Raw genomic sequence first — 25,875 nt, forward strand, 5'->3', positions numbered from 1 at the left:
AGATATCTTGACATGCAATTTCCTGCAGTCTACAAGTAAAATTCATCTCTGCTTTAAGATTTACTACCAATAATATTTTTGATTCAGAATTAATGGGGGAATGGAGCCCCTCCAGCCCACCCCCCACCCCCACCACTCACTCATGCCTGAAAACAGTTAACTTTGCAGGGTCTTCAAAAGGAAGGGAGCATTTTTGTTTAACAATACCACTAGAGCACATTGATTCATTAATCATCGGTTATTGGATGTCAAACATTTGGTATTTCTGACTCGTAGTCAACAGAGGAAACCCGCTACATTTTTCCTAATGCAGCAAGGGATCTTTTATATGCACTTCCCCCCAGACAGGATAGCACATACCACAGCCTTTGATATGCAAATCGTGAGGCACTGGTTGGGATACTACCACATAAGCATTTCAAGTAAAAGTTGATACCATCACTGCCACCATATAAGGTCTAAAATTTCACCATTTCACTTGGTCAGTGCAATTGTTCAACCCTCTTTAAGAAAATGTGCATATATACTCAACAATATATAATTAAATGTCCGTTACATGCATTACAACATAATGTCATCCCATTGGTCCAGACATAGCAATGGGAGTTTATTCATTTCTCGGGCCCCCTTAAATTTTGTGACAGTTATAATTTTATTATATATTAATTTTAATTTGTTCATGACCGACCTCCAAACATCCCCCATAGTTCCCTTGGCATTCTGCCTCATGTCTCCTCCCCCCCCCCCCCCCGCATGGATTTTCTGGATCCGCCACTGGTACGTTTTACTCACCGATTCTACCAGATCTTTTGTCTTCATGAGAATCTGAAAAACACAAAAAAATTTATAGAACTAACAGTTAAAGTTTGTTTTGTTTAACGACACCACTAGAGCACACTGATTTATTAATCATCGACTATTGGATGTCAAACATATGGTCATTTTGACAGTCATATAGCAAAAACCCACGACATCTTTCCATTAGTAGCAAGGGATCTTTTATATGCACCATCCCACAGCCTTTGTTATACCAGTTGTGGCGCACTGGCTGGAATGAGAAATAGCCCAATGGACCCACTGATGGGAATCGATCCTAGACTGACCACGCATCAGGCGAGTGCTTTGCCACTAAGTTACATCCTGCCCCCACAAAAGAACAAAGTTAAACATGTTCTAATTGTCTTGTTGGGGGCAGGACGTAGCCCAGTGATAAAGCACTCGCTTGATGCAGTCTGGGATCGATCCCTGTCGACGAGCCCATTGGGTTATTTCTTGTTCCAGCCAGTGCATCATAATTGGTATATCAAAGGCTGTGTTACATGTATGTGCTATCCTGTCAGTGGAATGGTGCATATAAAAGATCCCTTACTACTAATGGAAAAATCTCCACCTGTTACCGGCTACAGTCGGACTGCTGGTGCTCCCTTGCACATGCCAGTGCAGGCGGTTCCCCCTCCTACCCACCCCACCCCTTTCCTGTCTTGGACGGAGGAGCCGGCTGAGGCCGACACATGTGCCCAGGACAGGGTCCGCTACAACAGCTTGCTCTGAATGTGCACGTTAAACAATTCCATCCATCCATCCAATGGAAAAATACAGGTTTCCTCTCTAAGACTATAAATCGAAATTACTAAATGTTTAACATCCAATAGCCGATGATTAATAAATCAATGTACTCTAGTGGTGTCATTAAACAAAAAAAAACTATTGTAATTTAATCCAGATATACATGTATGTCTGTATTTTCATGGGTTTAAACTAGCATCTGCAAATTAGACCAAATTTGCTCGAACACAACCCCTAAATCTTGTAATGGATCAGTGCATCTGTGTTTTAAAACTATTTGATTTATGAAAATTAAACAAAATAAGAATGAAAAAGGTAGTCGTTTAGTAAAGCTGCAGTCAATATCCCGACTAAGCAACCTTTAAAAAATAATTTACATGTCTCATGTACCGTGTTTGGTGTGTTTGGTGTTTGGTGTGTTTGGTGTTTGGTGTGTTTGGTGTTTGGTGTTTGGTGTGTTTGGTGTTTGGTGTGTTGTCACCTTACAATAACAGGGTGCTTACATTTCCAGGACTTTTCTAGCACATTAAAAAATATTTCCAGGACATAAAATGTTCAATCAATGAATGTTTTTTTATAACAAATTGTTGTCTCAATTTAAGACTGGTTTTGGCCTAAATTTCCACATTTCCAGGATACAATCAAATTTAATGCCTTTCCCCGAGACATTCCAAGCCTTAATTTTAAAATCACAAAATTCCAGGACATTCCAAGATTTTCAGGACGCGCAAGAACCCCAAGTAACTGTCAAATAGCTTAGTAGATGTGCTCTTTTATTCTATTTTAAAGTTCAAAACTGAACTACTGTGTATATAATCTAAAAGAAAAAGTAAAGTAAAGTTTGTTTTATTTAACAACGCCGCTAGAGCACATTGATTTTTTATCTTATCATCGGCTATTGGACGTCAAACATATGGTCATTCTGACACTGTTTTTAGAGGAAACCCGCTGTCGCCACATAGGCTACTCTTTTTACGACAGGCAGCAAGGGATCTTTTATTTGCGCTTCCCACAGGCAGGATAACACAAACCATGGCCTTTGTTGAACCAGTTATGGATCACTGGTCGGTGCAAGTGGTTTACACCTACCCATTGAGCCTTGCGGAGCACTCACTCAGGGTTTGGAGTCGGTATCTGGATTAAAAATCCCATGCCTCGACTGGGATCCGAACCCAGTACCTACCAGCCTGTAGACCGATGGCCTGCCACGACGCCACCGAGGCCGGTTTATAATCTAAAAGAAAGAAGAAAAAAAGAAAGAAAACAAGTAAGTTTTATACACTGCTGTAAACTACATGTAAGTAAAAAAACAAATAAATTGGACCCCATTAACATCAGTTTTTTTTTTTTTTATCCTACCACCTCGGTGTATCCATTCAACTGATTGTTTTTTTTTCACTTACTTTTTGCATCTACCATAGTTTGACACCCAATAATCGATACATATTTTGTGCTGGGGAGTCATTCTCTCATTCATTCGTTCGTTCGTTCGTTCGTTCATTCAATATGTGTTTTTTTTTTATCCTAACAAAAAAGAAAAAAAGAAAGCAAAAAAATGCAGAAAAAAAGAAAGAAAGAAAGTACTGGTACATGTATACTCTAACAATCGGACTATATTAAGAAACTGCTTGTAGTTTTGTGGTCAATCTGATTGAAAAGTTTACGTTTGTTTTGTTTAACAACACCACTAGAGCACATTGATTAATTAATCAGCGGCTATTGGATGTTAAACATTTGGTAATTCTAAGACGTAGTCATCAGAGGAAACCCGCTACATCTTTCCTAATGCAGCAAGGGATCTTTTATATGCACTTTCCCACAGACAGGACAACACATACCACAGCCTTTGACATACCAGTCATGGTGCACTGGCTGGAGTGAGAAATAGCTCAATGATCCCACCGACGGGGATTAATCCAGGACCGACCACACATCAAGCGAGTGCTTTACCACTGGAGTCGACTACGTCCCACACCGACTACACTAAGAAACTGTTTGTAGTTTAGTTATGTTTCTGGTTGAAACAAGAAGAACATTTATTTACCGATTGTCTCATGTTTGTAAGGAAATACGAACCAAAGATTCATATGTTGGAAGACAACACTGGGTGGAACCAAAATCAATAACTGGATTATTGCACAAAATAATGGCGTTCAATACGGTGGGCTATTCAAGCCTTTCAAACAGCAGCAGACACAAAAATATTGCCAAGACGTCATTCGGTACATTTATTAAAGAAAAAAAAAATCTAATGATTTTTCTTTCTGTGTTTCGTCTCTTATGCCCAGCAGACAGATCCGAACAATTAACATTGTGTAAGGAGAAGATTCTACGAAGCTAAGAACCATTACCTGCCGACAAAAAACACACACACTTGTGTCGTTAAGCTTAAACGTCTTAATGGCTTCGGCAATTATCACATCAAAATGGACTACTCTTCTGTGACTGTGAAGTTTACGCAGGAAGTCTGAGGCTATCAGGGTAAAAAGATTCACTTAGGCATTGTTAGAGGATCGTGTAAAACTATGCTAATTGAAATATCAAGTGTTCGCTAACACTGCTGGTTTCTTCTCAAGAGGTGTTGTACGTAAGGCGATGCCTGGCTGCTGGTTCCTGTGGTTACGACCACACAAAACGATCCACCGGTAACAGGCAGTTGGGGACCGCGTTCAATGAGCTATTAGCTCTCAGAACATTAAAATATTGCTTTAGGCGAGAGTCGAAATGAGACTCAATATCTATTTTCTAACAGATCTTTTAAAACTGTTAAAAGGACAATTGGTTCACGAGACAAAACTAGACAGAAACATAATATTTGTGCTTGGTTTTTTATTTAAATATTAATTTTTGACATAAATTTGTAAAAGGACAATTGGTTTACAAGACAGAACTTGACAAACAATATTTGTATTTTTTTAATGCAAATTTTATTTTAAAATTTTTTAAATATAATTTTTTAACTTAAATTTTTAAAAGGACAGAACTTGACAGACATAATTTGTATTTTTTTTTAATGCAAATCTTTCTTTTTTTTAATATTAATTTTTGAGTTGAATTTTTAAAACGACAATTGGTTTACAAGAAAGAACTTGACAGAAACATAATATTTGTTTTGTTTTTTTAATGCATTTTTTTTAAAAATGTTAATTTTTGACTTAAATGTTTTAAAAGGACAATTGGTTCATGAGACAGAACTCGACAGAAACATAATATTTGTGTCTTTTATTTTAATGCAACCATTGCCCATATCTCACCAGCCCAACTAAAATACAGATTCACAGGTCCAGGGGACATGTACGCCAGAATGTTTTTACTTACATACATGTATGTATCTTACCTAACGATGTCTCTTACTTAATGACATACATGCACAGTGAAAACTCTCAAAACCGGATGTTTTAGTCCATTTTTGAAAACCAGACATTTTTCTTGGTCCCTAGGGTGTCCAGTTTACACTTCACATTACATGCATGGGCGGATCCAGGAAATATTTTTAGGGGGGGGGACCAAAAAAGAAAGGGCACATTGACTCGTCAAAAGGGCACCTTACTACAAGTTTTGATATTTACAATTAATATGAATTCCTACAGTTCTACGTCATAATATACTAGCAATAATGAAGTAAATTGGCGTCACTCGCGTTAGAACCTCAATGGGGCCCCATTGAGACTCAATAACACAGACACATATCTGCAAGCTTGCGCATGTACACGAAAATCTTGATTTCATTTATCTACAATATAATTATTGTTTACTTAAAAAAAAAAAAATTCTACAAACAAAAAGGGCACTTGGACATTTTGAGGGCACTTGAACAATTTTTTGGGGGGACGCGTCCCCCTGGTCCCCCCCCCCTTGGATCCGCCCATGACATGTATTTACAAATAAGAATAGTTCTCTTAAAACTATACACATACGAAGCTTCATTACAAGGAAGGAAGGAAGGAAATGTTTTATTTAACGACGCACTCAACACATTTTATTTACGGTTATATGGCATCAGACATATATATGGTTAAGGACCACAGTTATTGAGAGAGGAAACCCGCTGTCGCCACTCCATGAACTATTTTTTTCGCTTAGCAGCAAGGGATCTTTTATATGCACCATCCCACAGATGGGATAGTTGGGCATGGCAATAGTAGTTACTAGTCCAACATTGAAAGTCACTAGCAATGGGTGTGGGGCTACCACAATATAGAAACCCTGGCTTGGCTGCATCGGCTATTGGGTGTCAAACAAAGGTAAGTACATTATCATTAATTTCACTTAAAAAAATTAAATTATTATATAATAATGTAAAAAAATCCACAGTATAAAGAGCTGTGGGAAACATACAATACAATATTCAAGATACATTGTAAGCAGCCCCACTCCCATGGCTAGTGATATTCAATGTTGGGCTAGTAAATAACTACTATTGCCATGCACGATAGGACTTCTAGATTATGGTAGCCCCACTCCCATGGCTAGTGATATTCAATATTGGGCAAGTAAATAACTACTGTTGCCATGCCCGATGGCTTGTGAAAATGAGTTGTCAACTGCTGCATTTAATTTCAACTTAAATTAAGTATATTTTGCAAATATGAATATCCTGTTCCAACCCCAACATGTTAGTGATTTTAATCTTTATCTCCCTCTTTAGGTGATACATCTCAATTATTACTATTTAAAATGTATTAACTTAAAGTGAAGTAGCACTAGTAAATGTTTAATCGTGGCTAGTAAAGTTTTAAAATCACTGATCCCATGGCTAGTGGATTTTAAATATAAAAATGCTAGCCCTGCTGGTAGTTATGTTAAAGTTTTTGTTTAACAACACCACTAGAGCACATTGATTTATTAATCGTCGGCTATTGGATGTCAAACATTTGGTAGTTATGTGTAACCGGCCTCATTGTCATATTTGTTGCACTTTGTTTAGCCAAGAATGTTCTTAACATGGCTAAACATTTTCAAACAGAATTCAGGGTTTCAGCCAGAGGGGTATATGGAGGGTAAAATTATGTACCCTAAAATCTTGGAAATTAATGCATATATTGGTATGTTATTTAAAACTTTGTATAGAAATCAATAAAGGTATATGTATAAAGTGGTATGTATTATACAATGTACCTAGATGCTATATAACCAGGTGATGTCATATAAACCTATACACGAAGACATCTTAAGCTCGTCCTGAACAAGCATACAATAATAAATAATAATAATAATAATAATAATAATAATAATAATAATAATAATAAAAAAAAAAAAAAAAAAAAAATGCAAAAAATATATATATATATATATATATATATACCTCGATATATATATATATATATATAAACCTGGTATATAATATATATATATATATATATATGTTATAAGATGGTGCTTGGGGACCATGGAATAAACAAAAATTGTTTCTCTGCGGTTCACTGAGACCCCCAGATACACTAAATATTAATAATACACTTGAAGGTAAAGTATAATGTAATCACTTTTTAGGGGGTATTGGGTACAAATTTACATTTTGACCTGTGGGAAAGAACACAAGATTAAAAACCTTTGTTCTTCAAAGGAAACTGCAAAAATATTATTAATCAATCAAAAACTCAATATTTATTTATTTTCTTATTTAACAAATCATTAGAGAAGAACAGTTGCTCAGAATAGACTCTCTTATGCAGAAAGATTTTTTAAATCATTAAATAAGGAAATAAAAAACAAAGAGGTGTTGTTTGGTGAGCTGTTCTGTTTGGGAATTGGGAATCGATACAACACTCAATACATACATGTAGGTATTTTGTTTGGCATGTTAAAAAATAATAAATAAAATAATAAATAATAATATTAAGAGATACACACACATGCAGAAGTTGATTTACAAAAAAAAAAAAAAAACTTGTTTAAAAAAAAAAAAAAAAAAAAAAAATTTAGTGACAGACCCTAGTTTTTAAACACTAAAGCATATTTTTTCACTATTAGAGCCATTTTTGATAACTGAAATCAAACTTTAGTTAGATTTTATTGTTTAGATTATCCATTTCCGTACAAACGAAGTGTTTCTGGTCATCCTGGTGTTTCTAATACCACAAAATGCATTTTTCATACTTCAAAAAACTGCACATGCATCTGAGAAGTAATGATTATGTAGTAGTTTTAGTAGCCTATTTTTAAGGGTATTTCACTGTGTCAACGTCACAGACTCTTGTTTCACTCTGTTGTAACTTTATTCATACGTGTTACAGGTTTGTGGATTAAAGGGACATTCCTGAGTTTGCTGCATTGTAAAAAGTTTCCAAATAATAAAATATTTCTACGATTAAACTTACATATTAAATATATTTTCTTGTTTAGAATATTAGTGTCTGTTTATTCAATGTGTTTCTGGTCATCTTAATATTTGTAAGAAGCTCAAACTGGATTTTGTCTTCAAATAATTTCGTACGTACGAAAAAATATATTTTAGGAAATAAAATGAAATTTAACCTACTGGTAGTACAAATATTAGAACGATCAGAAACATGTTTAATATACAGCCAGTAATATTTTATGCAGAAAAATATATTTGATATGTAATTACAGTCGTTAAAAAGTCTCTGTCAGCAAACTCAGGAATGTTCCTTTAACTAAATTTAGTGTTCATTTTCACGGACGGAAAGTACAAAAATGTAGGGTTTGCTCCTTTAATGCAATTTATGTTTTTTTTAAAAATTAAAATGCCAAGAGTCAGTTTCTTTTTCTTTGCTAGCTAAATTTATAATTTTCCTATGGGAAAGTAACACTGGTTTCAAAACCTTTGTCCATCGAGGAAAAAGTAAGCAAATATAACAGAAGTATAAGGAAAATAACTACATCAATTGGATTTGAATTATCTTCGCATCTATTTGTTGGAACACAGCTTAGCATTAGCCATTTAGCCAGCACAAGTCTGTTTGCCCGGTGGTCTTAAGGACACAAACAGGAGTTGACCAGTCAAAAGGTTAAGGTAGACAAATTTAGCCATTGTGTTTGTCAGTGTGTCGACTGTCGTCAAATTGTTACAAGTTGTTAGCTTTGAGAATCTCTTGCAAACCTGCCCGTGTGAGCGGATTCGGACAGGTAGTGGGCGGAAATAATATTTAACTTTAATGAGTTGCCTATTAGACAATAATTAAAAATGTAGGTAAAAATAAATTAAAAATTATATTTCATAATACTGCATAAATTTCAATAAAAGTTTATTTTGTTTAACGACACCACTAGAGCACATTGATTAATTAATCATCAGCTATTGGATATCAACCATTTGGTATTTTTGACATATAGTCTTAGAGAGGAAACGCGCTTCATTTTTCCATTGGCAACAAGGGATCTTTTATATGCATTTTTTTGTGCACAGACAGGATAGCACATACCACAACCTTTGACCAGTTGTGGTGCACTGGTTGGAATAAGAAAACACTCAACCAGTTAAATGGATCCACCGAGGTGGTTCGATTCTGAAATGCAACCGACTGTTATACAAAGAGAGATTATTAAAAGAGCTTGTGTTGTAAGTCGTACTGACTTTACGAAATGAGTGTCAAGATTCTTATATGGCATGAATCCTAACACAAGTTTCGTACAATCAGTATGACTCACACTTGAATTTAATAACTTCTTTGTTATCCATATTATTAGATTTTATGAAAAATTAAATGAGTTTTCAGCAACTGTGATAGACAATATTTATAAATTTAGGTAAAAATAATTTAAAAAATTCTATTTCATATAGATTGGTAAAATAATTCAAATGAAATGCTTAACTTTCAAAATTACATAATTATAAATATAGGTTAAAAGTAAATAAAAAATTTGATTTCATATAAATTAATGAACAACTGAAATAATGCTTAAATGTAATGAGTTTCATGTAACTATAATATAAAAAGTTTTTTTTTGTTTCACGACACCACTAGAGCACATTGATTTATTAATCATCGGCTAATGGATGTCAGACATTTGGTACATGTAATTCAGACATATAGTCATCAGAGGAAAGCTGCTACATTTTCCATTAGTAGCAAGGGATCTTTTATATGAACCATTTCACAGACAGGATAACACATACATGTGTACCACAGCCTTTGATATACCATATACAGTAGAATCTCATTGGTCGAACCTACCGGTATTCTCGAACCAAGAACAATGTCCCGATTTTTTTCTCTATTAAACCCTTATATTTTTGTGCTGATTGGTCGAATACCCCTGGGGTCGAATAGAAACTTTCTCTCGAACCAGTTTATTGGTCCGAACTGTAAAATTAAACATATTTAGCTCGAATGACTAAGTCTATCCGAAGAAATACAAAAAACATTATTTATGTACAAATTTTTCATCGACCCTTTTACGTCAGTCACAAAGTAAGTTATTATAAATTCGGAAGTGGAACGAATTAATCCTAGATCATATGCCGGCTTATCATGTTGCTTATTTAGCACCTGTCGGTAATTATCTTTCTAGTACAGACAATTGTACTACGATAATCATTAGCTGAATGAACCTGGCATGTAACACCAATCAACTGGTCAGCCTAGGCAGGCCTCGCCGGTTTACTTTAATAATTTTAATCTATGAAGTCAATAAAGAAATTGAAAACAATCGTCACTCTATGCATGAGCGTCAGCATATTTTGTTTTTAACTTGAAATACAGGAGAGATCAATATAATGTAGTGATTGCAACAATAACAGATAAAGGGCCTCCGCCTGTGCTTCATGCACTTTCATTTTTTCTCAACGTTGTCAATATGTCGCACAAGATTCTACAACAGCATAATAAAGAACGATTTTTTAAATTAATAAATATTTATAAATACAAACTACCAGTGTGTTTGTTATTTGTTTATTTAACGGTGATAAATAATAGTTATAAATATGTATCTCATCCGACATTTGACGGTGACTTCGTTACTAGTTAATCGGACCATCTCGCCCAAGCCAGTTTTACGGAAATATGCCAGGTGTTCCGATTGGTTTTTGTGTTACAGAAGCACCCGACAACGGCCAAATGCATGGTTCGAACTACCCGATCGGTCGAATAGACTTTGATGCACCGACAGTGATTGAGCCAATGAGATTCTACTGTATCTATAATATAATAACTTTAGGTAAAAAGTTCTATTGAATATAGATTATTAAAATAATTGAAATAATGCTTAATTTTAATGAGTTACATGTAACTATATAAAAGACTATAATTTTAAATATAGGTGAAAATTATTTTAAAATTATATTGCATATAGATTACTGTTTAAATAATTGAAATAATGCTTGAATGTCAATGAGATACATAATTAAAAATATAGGTTAAAAATAAAGGAAACTTCTATTGCATATACATGTAGATTATTAAAATAATTTAAATAAAAATGCTTCAATTTAAATGATACATAATTAAAAATATAGGATAAAAATAAAGGAAATTCTATTGCATACACATGCACATATATAGATTATAATAATTAAAATACTAATGACAAATATTGGTGAAAATAAATTGTAAAATTATATTTACATACAGATTACTAAATAATTGACATATATGTTTAAATTTAACGAGTTACATATTATAAATATACATGTGGTTGTAAGTAAAAATAAATGAAAATTTCTATTTCAGATGGATTAAACTTGTGTCTGCAATGGAATGATAAGTTAATGTTTGTTTTGTTTAATGACACCACTAGAGAACATTGATTTATTGGCTATTGGATGGCAAACATTTGGTAATCTTGACATAGTCTTAGAAAGAAAACTTGCTACATTTAGGAATTTTGTAGATCTAGACAGGCAGTTTGTAATAGTCAAAAGTGGATTTTACTTCACAATAATTTCATATGCACAAATTTTTTTTTATAGATATATTGGAAAATATACATAAAATGAATTTTGAGCTGCAATATACTACAAACATTAGAATGACAAGAAACATATTGGAAATACCAATAAAGATACTCTTAAAAAAGAAAATATAAACAATTAGTAAAAATTGTTTTGTTTAACAACACCACTAGAGCACATTGATTAATTAATCATCGACTACTGGATATTAAACATTTAGTAATTTTGACATTTAGATTTACAGAGAAAAATCTGCTATATTTTTCCATTAGTAGTAAGGGATCTTTTATAAACACCATCCCAGACAGGATAGCACTTACCATGACCTTTGAAATACCGGTTGTGCACTGGCTGGAATAAGAAATAGCCAATTGGGTCCTCCGATGGGGATAGATCCCAGACCGACTGTGCATCTGGTGAGTGCTTTACCACTGGGCAACGTCCCTCCCGTATTTAATATGTACATGTAATTTACAGTGTTTAACATCATGTTCAATGGGAAAAACTATCTTTTTAATAACATCGCACTTTAAATATATATCGACCATTTGTTGTTAAACAAAGATACACTTGTTAATGGGTGAAGATTGGAAACTAATAATAATTTTTTTTTTTAAAGTAGCATTAATCAGCAGTGAAAACTCACATCAATTAAAAACAAGAGTCTCATGGGTCTAAACGGTCACCTCAATAAAGTGTTGACTTACATGTAACAAGACTCATCAAATGCATTATATCCATCAGGGGGATAGGGCAAGAGGGAATAGGGGAAGGGGGGATAGGAGAAGGGAATAGCCGGGTTCAGAATTACCAAATTCAAGATTTTCTATCTCTAGGGGTCAAGGACACTTCTTACCAAATTCAAGATTTTCTATCTCTAGGGGTCAAGGACACTTCTTACCAAATTCAAGATTTTCTATCTCTATGGGTCAAGGACACTTCTTACCAAATTCAAGATTTTCTATCTCTAGGGGTCAAGGACACTTCTTACCAAATTCAAGATTTTCTATCTCTAGAGGTCAAGGACACTTCTTACCAAATTCAAGATTTTCTATCTCTATGGGTCAAGGACACTTCTTACCAAATTCAAGATTTTCTATCTCTAGGGGTCAAGGACACTTCTTACCAAATTCAAGATTTTCTATCTCTAGGGGTCAAGGACACTTCTTACCAAATTCAAGATTTTCTATCTCTAGGGGTCAAGGACACTTCTTACCAAATTCAAGATTTTCTATCTCTAGGGGTCAAGGACACTTCTTACCAAATTCAAGATTTTCTATCTCTAGGGGTCAAGGACACTTCTTACCAAATTCAAGATTTTCTATCTCTAGGGGTCAAGGACACTTCTTACCAAATTCAAGATTTTCTATCTCTAGGGGTCAAGGACACTTCTTACCAAATTCAGTTCAAAATGCAGGGCTAGCTCTGGCACTCACCAAATTCACCAATTGCGAATTTTAAAAGCATTTGGCAAATTTTATTTTAATTTGGTGAAAACATCACAGGTAATAGTTGACATTTTGTTACAGAATGTATCAGTGTTTCTTCTATTTTTGAAGTTAAATAGATAAATGGGCAACATTTTATTCTCGCCCAGAACTAGCCCTGAAAATTTTGAAATGGTTTATTAGTAGTTGTGAAGAAATTACCAAATAACTTCCGGCTGGGTCAAAGTTTGAGGTGCAGCCAACTTTTGATAGAGAAGTGAACACCACAAGTCCTGTGATTGGTTATAAATGTGAGTGTGTTGATTGTAAAAAATAATAGTTTTATCTGGGTAAAAAAAATATGCAATTTTATTTCATCTAATACCAATGTGTCAAGTAGCCTTGTGCTTGAAACATGTATGGGGTACCTGTAAAAAAAAGTACTCGAATTTTGTGCGGAACTAGGGTAGTCATAAACGCTACCCATTATCTCAGAAACGAGCAGCTTGACCCCCAATTTTTTCTGATTCACTTTAAGTGTGAGGGGTGGTAGTATTTATATCCGTGGCGTTTATGTCGGTTGATATGTTGCAGGTAGGAGTTTTAGCCACATATGTTACTATTGTCGTCTATGGGATTTTATTTGGTAGTATACACCCTATAAATGCCTTTCAGTGTTTCTGCCAGAATTTTTTTTTGGGTATGGCACTATGGAAGTGAATGCAACCACAGTCAACAGCGGGTACAAGAGGCCTCCCCCAGAAAGAAAATGGGTTAAATTTTGGGTTAGGGTTAAGAAAACAATATATTAATGATAAAGAGTAATTAATGTTGTCATAAAGGTTAACTTTTAAAAAAAAATCTGCCCAAAAATCTGGGTATGGCGCCATACCCATTTTACCCTCTGGTAGAAACCCTGCCTTTCTCTAAACAACTCTAGTGAAGTTCACACCTCCCCAGGCACAAATAGGAGGAACAACATTAATGGCATTAACAAATTAGATAAAACCATCTGTTAACCATTACATATATGAAGACTATTCGGTTGTAGCATTTCTGGAAGATGAGAAGAAGATTTTAAAAAAATTGGTTTAAATTTCCCCTTTTGGGTTCCGCCCTCAGTCCCCTAGGAAGGCTCCACAATGACAAATTACAGGGCTTCTAGATTATGGTAGACCCACTCCCATGGCTAGTGATATTCAATGTTGGGCTAGTAAATAACTAATATTGCCATGCCCGATGGCTAGTGAAATATTTGGGTCAAATGTTGCAGTTAAGTCTATTTCGTGATATGAATATTCTGTCCCCACCCCAAACCCACAATGTTAGTGTTTTTGAGCTCTATCACCCTCCTTAGGTGACATATCCTGATTACTGTAAACCGTGAAAAAAATGCGTGCGTATAAATTTCGCGTCGTTCGCGTCCAACCTTATGTCGCGAAATTAATACGCACGCACCAGTTTCCAGTTTGAAGTGTGCTTAAATTAATTTGTTTTATTTTGAAATATTTTATTGAGAATAAAATTCACAAAAAGATTCACTCAACAGGCACAGCCTATACACGAGCTCTCCTTGATGGCGACTAATCGTTAATTGTTTTATGTAACTTCAATCGATGGCGACTAATCATTTATTGTTTTATCTACCAAAGGGTGTTAACAGTTAACAACTGAAGCTGTGAGTTGTGATTCTAATACAAGTGAGGTGGGTAGGGCCTAATCCCATCTATAGACTCTGTACCAGGCACAATTGCTTGATGTAGGATAACAGAATATTGATTTACAGACAGTAACTTTATAACAATTACAGTGAGCTGTCTTTATCCACTTTTTTTTTTTAGCTGTCAACGGTCGTTCACAAAATTTACACGTCGCAAACATGCGCTAAGGTATACATTCGCGAAAAAAACACGTCGCAATATTAATACGGTTTACAGTATTACTATTATTTAGTAAAATTGTATTAATAAAGTAAAGTAGGGCTAGTGAAATTTTAATCGTGGCTAGTCAATTTTTTAAATCATTGATCCATGGTTAGTGGATTTTATAAATCATTGATCCATGGCTAGTGGATTTTATAAATCATTGATCCATGGTTAGTGGATTTTATAAATCATTGATCCATGGCTAGTGGATTTTATAAATCATTGATCCATGGCTAGTGGATTTTATAAATCATTGATCCATGGCTAGTGGATTTTATAAATCATTGATCCATGTCTAGTGGATTTTATAAATCATTGATCCATGGCTAGTGGATTTTATAAATCATTGATCCATGTCTAGTGGATTTTATAAATCATTGATCCATGTCTAGTGGATTTTATAAATCATTGATCCATGGCTAGTGGATTTTATAAACATTCTAGAAGCCCTGCAAATTAACTTCTTCTTCGTCGTACGCTCAGACAGGGAGCCCAGTGGCTCAGACAGGGAGCCCAGTGGCTCAGACAGGGAGCCCAGTGGCTCAGACAGGGAGCCCAGTGGCTCAGACAGGGAGCCCAGTGGCTCAGACAGGGAGCCCAGTGGCTCACAGGGAGCCCAGTGGCTCAGACAGGGAGCCCAGTGGCTCAGACAGGGAGCCCAGTGGCTCAGACAGGGACCCCAGTGGCTCAAACAGGGACCCCAGTGGCTCGAACAGGGACCGCAGTGGCTCAAACAGGGACCGCAGTGGCTCAAACAGGGACCCCAGTGGCTCAAACAGGGAGCCCAGTGGCTCAAACAGGGACCCCAGTGGCTCGAACAAAAGCTGCTGTATTCCGTAGGTTCTCCAAAGGGCCAAAGAGTTTCTCCTTCAGGGATTGCTAAGTAACAAATTGTGTTTCCATGTGCAAAAGATGCTTCCCACATAATTTGGTTTTGGCGAATAAAGAAGTTGAATATGTGAAATGTTTATGTATGAAACATGACGGTCGAAAACAGATCGCAATAGGTCACTTGATCATTTGGCTCAGGTGACCTAACAGCAAATAAAATAAGAAAAACTAAATTTCTTTAAAATACAAATAATAAAATTATCCAACCACTGTGGCAGACAAAAAATTATTAAAATATACCTCAAAAATCAGAATGTCCACAGAATTAAACTAGTCAATTTTAAAATTAACTTTATAAAAGAAATAATTTGTAAAATTAATGTTAAACTTAAATCTTGAAATAGATGTTAAATAATTTTAACTGTGTATTTAAAACCTTCTTCCTCTCCAAAACTGCACTAAGGAAGGAAGGAAGGAAGGAAGGAAGGAAGGAAAGCAATGTTTTATTTAACGACACACTCAACACATTTTATTTACGGTTATATTGGAATCAGACATATGGTTAAGGGCTACACAGATATTGAGTGAGGAAACCTGCTGTCACCACTTCATGGGCTACTCTTTCTGATTAGCAGCAAGGGATCTTTTATATGCACTATCCCACACAGGGTAGTACATACCACAGCCGTTGATATACCAGTCGTGGTGCACTGGCTGAAACGAGAAATAGCCCAATGGGCCCACTGACAGGGATCGATCCCAGAATGACCACGCATTGAGTGAGCGCTGCACCATTGGGCTACGTCCCACACAACACCAAGATGGACACCAGAAGAATGGAGGAAAAGTGCAGAAACCGAACTAAAACAAAAACACATAAGTTGGGTCCAGACTACGAAGCAGGCTGCAGACGGGGCCAAGTGGAGGACCCTTGTTTCTGCCCTATATGTCAGTGGACTTGAAGACGAATAAGCAGGGCACAATATTTCACAAGGACCGTTGTTCTGTTCGCATGTCAGTTACACAAGTTTAAAACCACGAGAACCGCCAATCGGTTACATGTGAACAATTACATTCTAGAATTAAAAGTATCATATATCAGTAATGAAAGAGAAAATCAGTTTGTTTTTAAATACATTTGAACCACCAATGTAGCACAAAACCGTAGTACAAGTGTTTTAGGATTTAGACAGGCCTAACTCACCGGTTACGAGAACTATATTTACGTAACGGAATAATCAGTTACCTAAGTAAAACTCACGTGAACTGACTTCCGGTTACCTAAGATTATGAAATATTGTCCCCTGACTAAGTAAGTAAGTAACTCTCGAGACCTGTAAGGTGAGATAAATATGCCCTATTCGTGATTTAAAGGGACATACCCTAGTTTTTAAACACTAAGGCATATATTTTACTATTAGAGCCGTTTTTGATAATTGAAATCATACTTTACTTAGATTTTAATGTTTAGATTATCCATTTCCGTACATTTAAAGTGTTTTTGGTCATCCTGGTGTTTTTAATATCACAAAATGCATTTATCATATTTTTAAAAACGCATGTGCGTCTGAGAAGTAACAGTTATGGAGTCGAGTTTTAGTCTATTTTTAGAGGGTATTTCATCATTTCAAAGTCACAGACTCATGTTTCACTCAACTGTAACTTTATCCAAATGTGTTAAAAGTTTGTAGATTAACTAAACTTAATGTTAATTTTCATGGGTTGAAACTAGGGTCTGTCCCTTTAACTAAACTTAGTGTTAATTTTCATGGGTTGAAACTAGGGTCTGTCCCTTTAACTAAACTTAGTGTTAATTTTCATGGGTTGAAACTAGGGTCTGTCCCTTTAACTAAACTTAGTGTTAATTTTCACGGGTTGAAACTAGGGTCTGTCCCTTTAACTAAACTTAGTGTTAATTTTCACGGGTTGAAACTAGAGTCTGTCCCTTTAACTAAACTTAGTGTTAATTTTCACGGGTTGAAACTAGGGTCTGTCCCTTTAACTAAACTTAGTGTTAATTTTCATGGGTTGAAACTAGGGTCTGTCCCTTTAACTAAACTTAGTGTTAATTTTCACGGGTTGAAACTAGAGTCTGTCCCTTTAACTAAACTTAGTGTTAATTTTCACGGGTTGAAACTAGGGTCTGTCCCTTTAACTAAACTTAGTGTTAATTTTCACGGGTTGAAACTAGAGTCTGTCCCTTTAACTAAACTTAGTGTTAATTTTCACGGGTTGAAACTAGAGTCTGTCCCTTTAACTAAACTTAGTGTTAATTTTCACGGGTTGAAACTAGAGTCTGTCCCTTTAACTAAACTTAGTGTTAATTTTCACGGGTTGAAACTAGGGTCTGTCCCTTTAACTAAACTTAGTGTTAATTTTCACAGGTTGAAACTAGAGTCTGTCCCTTTAACTAAACTTAGTGTTAATTTTCACGGGTTGAAACTAGGGTCTGTCCCTTTAACTAAACTTAGTGTTAATTTTCACGGGTTGAAACTAGGGTCTGTCCCTTTAACTGAAAACGTGTAATAACAACCTACCTCTCGTCCCTTGCTGGTAATGAGAGCTGCGAGGGGTTTCGCGTAAAACCTCGAGAAAGTAAAGCCGAGACACCCGTACATACTGTTAGCCGTCAGTTTGAGAGCCTTCTGTCGAATGTCATACTGCAAGAAAAACAAACACACACATATAGTTCTCACAGAAAACAAACATCCTGAAAATACTGCTAAAGCATAGGTAAATTGCCAATGAAGTCAAACTTGATCTGTAACAGTACCTGATAAAGTTATAGACTAAATTTCAGCTCAAAATCTCAAGGCATTGTGAAAGAAAAATCCAGATCCCCCCCCCCCCATCTAAGTTAAAGGGCATTAACTCTGTCAAAAATAGGTAAATCGCCATGAAAGTCAAACTTGATCTGTATCAGTACTTGATAAAGTTATATAAAAAATTTCAGTTCAATATCTCAAGGCATTGTGAAAGAAACGTCCATATTTTTTTTCATATCAAAGTTCAAGGGCCATAACTCTGTCAAAAATAGGTAAATTGCCATTCAAGTAAACACGATCTGTAACAGTACATGATAAAGCTATACACAAAAGAAATATCCAGAATTTCTTTTTTTTCATATCTAACTTCAAGGGCATTAACTCTGTCACGAATAGGTAAATTGCTATGAAAGTCAAAACTTGATCTGTATCAGTACACGATAAACCTATACACTAGAGCTGGGCAGTATTGAATTTTGAGGTTCGGTATCGATGACATGATACCAATACTCTACTATACCCAAAATCTCAGCTCAATATCTCAAGGCATTGTGAAAGAAACATCTGGAAAACAAACTTTCAGATCTCCTAAGTTCATGGATCATAACTGTTAAAAATGGGTAAATCACCATGAAAGTTAAACTTGATTTGTAACAGTACACGGTAAAGCTGTACACAAAATTCCAACTCCATAACTTGAGGTATCGTAAAAAGAAAAGACTGGAAAACTAAATTTCCGTTATCTCCTAAGGTGAAGGAGTAGCGGACTAATAATAAAGAAGAAATTCACAGCTTTGTAGAATGTCATACCGGAAGAAAAAAAAGAAACATACACACTTTCAGATTCAGTAATAAATAAGGATTAATATGCACGACACTGAATTATATGTAGAGGTACAAGGATCCCTCTATCCCAAAACAACTGAATGTATACCCCACACTGAATGTTATGGGCCGAGGTGACTTTTTGTATTACATCTTTGAAAATAAAAAATGCAAAACACCGTGTCAAAATCTATCACATAAATGTAGCCAAAAAGGTTATTACGTTAAAGCCACGTGTCCACATGTGCAAATGTGGCACAGACTTAGATACGGACACGTTTTGTGTGTGTATCCATAACCGGCCTTGGTGGCACAGTGGTTAATCCATCGGACTACATGCTGGTAGGTATAGGGTTTGCAGTCTGGTACCGGCTCCAACCCTGAGCGAGTTCTTAAGGGCTCAGTGGGTAGATGTAAGGCCACTACACCCTCTTCTCTCTCACTAACCACTAACTAACTAACCCACTGTCCTGGACAGACAGATCGCTGAGGTGTGTGCCCAGGACAGCGTGCTTGAACCGTAATTGGATATAAGCACAAAAATAAGTTGAAATGAAATGGAAATGTGTGTTCATTTATGCGGTTACCAGTGCAGTTTTGTATCCACTTGTAAGTCTTCGGACACGTTTCCGTACCTACCACTACATGGTCTGGTCAGAAAAACATCCATACCCAGCTGTACATCAGACCACACTTTACAGCGGACAAATGGAGAGTCCTTTGACATTTCATTATGTGGGATTATAGCTGTATTCGCATCTATGTCCGCATCCGCAAAAGTGGACACGCAACATTAGTCAGAAACCTTTTAACAGCAGCCATAAGTGCACGAGATGGGGCAGGGCTAAATCCCTGGATTGCTGGAGCAACACATAAATTTGGGCAAAAATTATAAGAGATATTCGGGCAAAATGTGTTAACGTGAGACCTTTTGACCATGTACTTCCATCATTCAACATGCATAATTACATGCATTTGTAATCCGTGTAAAAATGTGTAGTGATTGTTTTGCAATCCTACATAGCTGTTTGGTAGTAATGTTAATATGAATGAATGTTGTATCCAGATTCGGGCATATTTTTAAAATTCAGACAAAAACCAGCCTGCCCCACCCCTAAAAAAATGGGAGCCCGTACGCGTATGGCTGTTGCTTAGACAAGTTAGGTGTGATTAAGTGAACTTTTCTTTCTTCCAGACACAAAGTACTACCTGGCTCACCAGGTGCACCTGGTCGTGTGTCGACTGTGTGACCCCATTATCTTGCCAGCAGTAGTCAGAAGATTAAACAATTTGGGTGTGATTAAACGAACCTTCCTTTCTTCCAGACACGAAGTACTACCTGGCTCACCAGGTCCACCCAGTCGTGTGTTGACTGTGTGACCCCATCGAGGGCAAGGACGCTTCCAGACTCGCAGACTATGACAACGGCAGCAAACTCTTTAACAGAAACACGTGTAACTAAAACATGACAATACCTGCATGTACTGTTCCGGTGTGACGTCCGGTTGCTTCATCAGCTGTTTCACCTGTTTACGACTCTCCACTAATTTACGGATCTCAGTCGGCAGAATTCCGGGTTCCAAATCTGGGTCAGGCAACTCGATGATCGGATCATCCTCATCATTCTAAAAATAAACAGCTAGTTTTAGAATGTCATACAGTTTGTTTAATTTGTTTAATGACACCACTACAACACATTTATTTATTTATCATAGGCTACTGGATGTCAAACATGTGATCAATTTGACATATAGTCTTAGATAGGAAACTTGCTACATTTTTTCATTAATTAGTAGCAAGGTATCTTTTATATGCACCATCCCACAGACAGGTTAGTACATACAACGGCCTTTGATATACCAGTCGTGGTGCACTGGCTAGAACGAGAAATAGCCCAATGGACTGACTGTGCATCAAGTGAGCCCCATACATTGTAGTTTCCAAAATTAGTAACACAGAAAGGAATGACTCATAACCCAGCACGGGTTCGGATCCCAGTCGAGGCATGGGATTTTTAATCCAGATACCGACTCCAAACCTTGAGTGAGTGCTCCGCAAGGCTCAATGGGTAGGTGTAAACCACTCGCACTGACCAGTGATCCATAACTGGTTCAACAAAGGCCATGGTTTGTGCTATCCTGCCTGTGGGAAGCGCAAATAAAAGATCCCTTGCTGCTAATCGGAAAGAGTAGCCCATGTAGTGGTGACAGCAGGTTTCCTCTCAAAATCTGTATGGTCCTTAACCATATGTCTGACGTCATATAACCGTAAATAAAATGTGTTGAGTGCGTGGTTAAAGAAAACATTTCTTTCTTTCCATAACCCAGCACACACGTGTAATAAAATGAGAAAAAAGAAAAGAATGACATCATAACCCAGCACACACGTGTAATAAAATGAGAAAAAAGAAAGGAATGACATCATAACCCAGCACACACGTGTAATAAAATGAGATAAATGAAAAGATGACAATAACCCAGAAAGGAAAAGAATGACATCATAACCCAGCACACACGTGTAATAAAATGAGAAAAAAGAAAGGAATGACATCATAACCCAGCACACACGTGTAATAAAATGAGAAAAAAGAAAGGAATGACATCATAACCCAGCACACACGTGTAATAAAATGAGAAAAAAGAAAGGAATGACATCATAACCCAGCACACACGTGTAATAAAATGAGAAAAAAGAAAGGAATGACATCATAACCCAGCACACACGTGTAATAAAATGAGATAAATGAAAGGAATGACATCATAACCCAGCACACACGTGTAATAAAATGAGAAAAAAGAAAGGAATGACATCATAACCCAGCACACACGTGTAATAAAATGAGAAAAAAGAAAGGAATGACATCATAACCCAGCACACACGTGTAATAAAATGAGATAAAAGAAAGGAATGACATCATAACCCAGCACACACGTGTAGTAAAATGAGATAAATGAAAGGAATGATATCATAACCCAGCACACACGTGTAATAAAATGAGATAAAAGAAAGGAATGACATCATAACCCAGCACACATGTGTAGTAAAATGAGATAAATGAAAGGAATGACATCATAACCCAGCACACACGTGTAATAAAATGAGATAAAAGAAAGGAATGACATCATAACCCAGCACACACGTGTAATAAAATGAGAAAAAAGAAAGGAATGACATCATAACCCAGCACACACGTGTAATAAAATGAGATAAATGAAAGGAATGACATCATAACCCAGCACACACGTGTAATAAAATGAGAAAAAAGAAAGGAATGACATCATAACCCAGCACACACGTGTAATAAAATGAGATAAAAGAAAGGAATGATATCATAACCCAGCACACACGTGTAATAAAATGAGATAAAAGAAAGGAATGACATCATAACCCAGCACACACGTGTAATAAAATGAGATAAAAGAAAGGAATGACATCATAACCCAGCACACACACGTGTAATAAAATGAGATAAAAGAAAAGAATGACATCATAACCCAGCACACACGTGTAATAAAATGAAATAAATGAAAGGAATGACATCATAACCCAGCACACACGTGTAATAAAATGAGATAAAAGAAAGGAATGACATCATAACCCAGCACACGTGTAATAAAATGAAATAAATGAAAGGAATGACATCATAACCCAGCACACACATGTAATAAAATGAAATAAATGAAAGGAATGACATCATAACCCAGCACACGTGTAATAAAATGAGATAAAAGAAAAGAATGACATCATAACCCAGCACACACGTGTAATAAAATGAAATAAATGAAAGGAATGACATCATAACCCAGCACACATGTGTAATAAAATGAGATAAAAGAAAGGAATGACATCATAACCCAGCACACACGTGTAATAAAATGAGATAAATGAAAGGAATGACATCATAACCCAGCACACACATGTAATAAAATGAAATAAATGAAAGGAATGACATCATAACCCAGCACACACGTGTAATAAAATGAGAAAAAAGAAAAGAATGACATCATAACCCAGCACACACGTGTAATAAAATGAAATAAATGAAAGGAATGACATCATAACCCAGCACACACGTGTAATAAAATGAGAAAAAAGAAAAGAATGACATCATAACCCAGCACACACGTGTAATAAAATGAGAAAAAAGAAAAGAATGACATCATAACCCAGCACACACGTGTAATAAAATGAAATAAATGAAAAGAATGACATCATAACCCAGCACACATGTGTAATAAAATGAGAAAAAAGAAAAGAATGACATCATAACCCAGCACACACGTGTAATAAAATGAGAAAAAAGAAAAGAATGACATCATAACCCAGCACACACGTGTAATAAAATGAGATAAATGAAAAGAATGACATCATAACCCAGCACACACGTGTAGTAAAATGAGATAAAAGAAAGGAATGACATCATAACCCAGCACACACGTGTAGTAAAATGAGATAAAAGAAAGGAATGACATCATAACCCAGCACACACGTGTAATAAAATGAGATAAAAGAAAGGAATGACATCATAACCCAGCACACACGTGTAGTAAAATGAGATAAATGAAAGGAATGACATCATAACCCAGCACACACGTGTAGTAAAATGAGATAAATGAAAGGAATGATATCATAACCCAGCACACACGTGTAGTAAAATGAGATAAATGAAAGGAATGACATCATAACCCAGCACACATGTGTAATAAAATGAGATAAATGAAAGGAATGACATCATAACCCAGCACACACGTGTAATAAAATGAGAAAAAAGAAATCATAACCCAGCACACAATGACATCATAACCCAGCACACACGTGTAATAAAATGAGAAAAAAGAAAAGAATGACATCATAACCCAGCACACACGTGTAATAAAATGAGAAAAATGAAAAGAATGACATCATAACCCAGCACACACGTGTAATAAAATGAGAAAAAAGAAAAGAATGACATCATAACCCAGCACACACGTGTAATAAAATGAGAAAAAAGAAAAGAATGACATCATAACCCAGCACACACGTGTAATAAAATGAGAAAAATGAAAAGAATGACATCATAACCCAGCACACACGTGTAATAAAATGAGAAAAATGTAAGGAATGTTTGTTTAATGTCACAGACCCTAGTTTTTAAACACTACAGAATATTTTTTATTGTAGTTTAGGTTATCCATTTCCATACATCTGAGGTTGTACTTACATTGCCTGATTTATTTGCTGCGGTCCTGTTGATGGTTGTGAAGCATATGTTGTATTCCTGGATGATCGATGGATATAAACTATTGAAGTCCAAAAGCAGGATGAACTTGTCATAGAACCCTGAAAAAAAAGAGAAAAAAATTAAAAGAAAAAAGTTAAATTATTTTATTTTACACAGCCCACATTCCTTTTCTCATAAATCTGGTTTGCCTCCATCATTTTCCTTACCTTGCTTTGTGTACCCATTCAAACCCCTCCCCTTTTAAGTACACCCTTTCTGCCCCCTTCCTTTTTATTTGTACTTTTCTACCACTTTCCTTTCTTTTCTGCAGCCACTTTATGAGTATACTCTTTCCCCCCTTCTTTTTCATGTCCCCTTTTATTTCTACGTACCCTTTCTATTAATCTTTCTTTCTATATGTACAATGTACATTTCCTGCCCCTCCTCCCCTGCCCTACCCTCATTTCCTTTTTAACCATGGTTGCTGGTTAAAACCATGAACCATATATTTATTAGTTAACACGAAGTCCGAAGAAAGAAAAAGAATGCTCCCGATCATTAAAGGCATACTGTCACAGACCACTGACCTATTAAATAGCCTAAAAAGTATTACCTGAACAAAAAATATATTTGATTTGTCCCTAAATGTACTTTATTCAACCATCTACATAAGCACCACACTCCACTTATTAATGATATTTTGTAAAAATAATTGAATTATGGCAATGATCCATAATTCAAAAACTAATATTGCCAAGAGGGTTGACATGGATTTCACTCTATCATGGTTCAGTTAAGGAAATAAAATAGCCTGATTTGGTTTCCAAAAGTTAATGTAATTTTCATTTATTATTATTGTTTTGAGATATAATATTCTTAAATCCCTGACAGTATGCCTTTAAAATGAAACAAACCTTTCTTTGGTTCGAGAACGAGACCGCCAGCGTAAGCGGGTTTTCTGCGACCCTGGTTTTTCCTCGGTTTACTCGAGTCGTGGTCATCATCCTCGGCTACATCAGTATTCTGAAAATTAAGTTATGGAACACTATTATTTTTTCAAGATATTCTTTGAGATATAAATTGCCATGGGTTTGGAGCATCACCGACGGCACTTTTGTGCCACACAATAAAAATTACTGCTGTCAGTAAAATTTCTCAATGACAGCAAAATGAATATATCTGGTGTACATTATCTGCCAATATTTAAACTTCGTACATTTGAAATATGTCTCCATGCAACAAAATGGGGCGGGATGTAGCCCAGTTGTAAAGCATTCGCTTGATTCGCAGTCGGTTTAGGATCGATCCCTGTCAGTGGACCCATCGGGCTATTTCTCGCTCAAGCCAGTGCATCACGACTGGTATATCAAAGGCTGTGGTATGTACTACCCTATCTGTGGGATGATGCATATAAAAGATCCCTTGCTGCTAATTGAAAAGAGTAGCCCATGAAGTGGTGACAGCGGGTTTCCTCTCTCAT

At 35.9% G+C, this 25,875-nt stretch overlaps 1 protein-coding gene across 1 annotated transcript in view; it reads right to left on the reverse strand.

Moving 5' to 3' along the window:
* Positions 1 to 25,875, reverse strand: part of LOC121375011 (DNA polymerase alpha catalytic subunit-like) — a 102,581-nt gene that overhangs the window by 19,998 nt on the left and 56,708 nt on the right. The window contains exons 24-28 of the mRNA XM_041502209.1: positions 25,310 to 25,418; positions 24,396 to 24,514; positions 20,668 to 20,817; positions 18,140 to 18,262; positions 793 to 825 (exon numbers count right to left, since the gene is read on the reverse strand). Coding sequence (XP_041358143.1) covers positions 793 to 825; positions 18,140 to 18,262; positions 20,668 to 20,817; positions 24,396 to 24,514; positions 25,310 to 25,418 — 534 coding nt within the window. The remainder of the gene's footprint in view (positions 1 to 792; positions 826 to 18,139; positions 18,263 to 20,667; positions 20,818 to 24,395; positions 24,515 to 25,309; positions 25,419 to 25,875) is intronic.

Source organism: Gigantopelta aegis, chromosome 1 (genome assembly GCF_016097555.1).
Source record: "Gigantopelta aegis isolate Gae_Host chromosome 1, Gae_host_genome, whole genome shotgun sequence".
Taxonomy (NCBI): domain Eukaryota; kingdom Metazoa; phylum Mollusca; class Gastropoda; order Neomphalida; family Peltospiridae; genus Gigantopelta; species Gigantopelta aegis.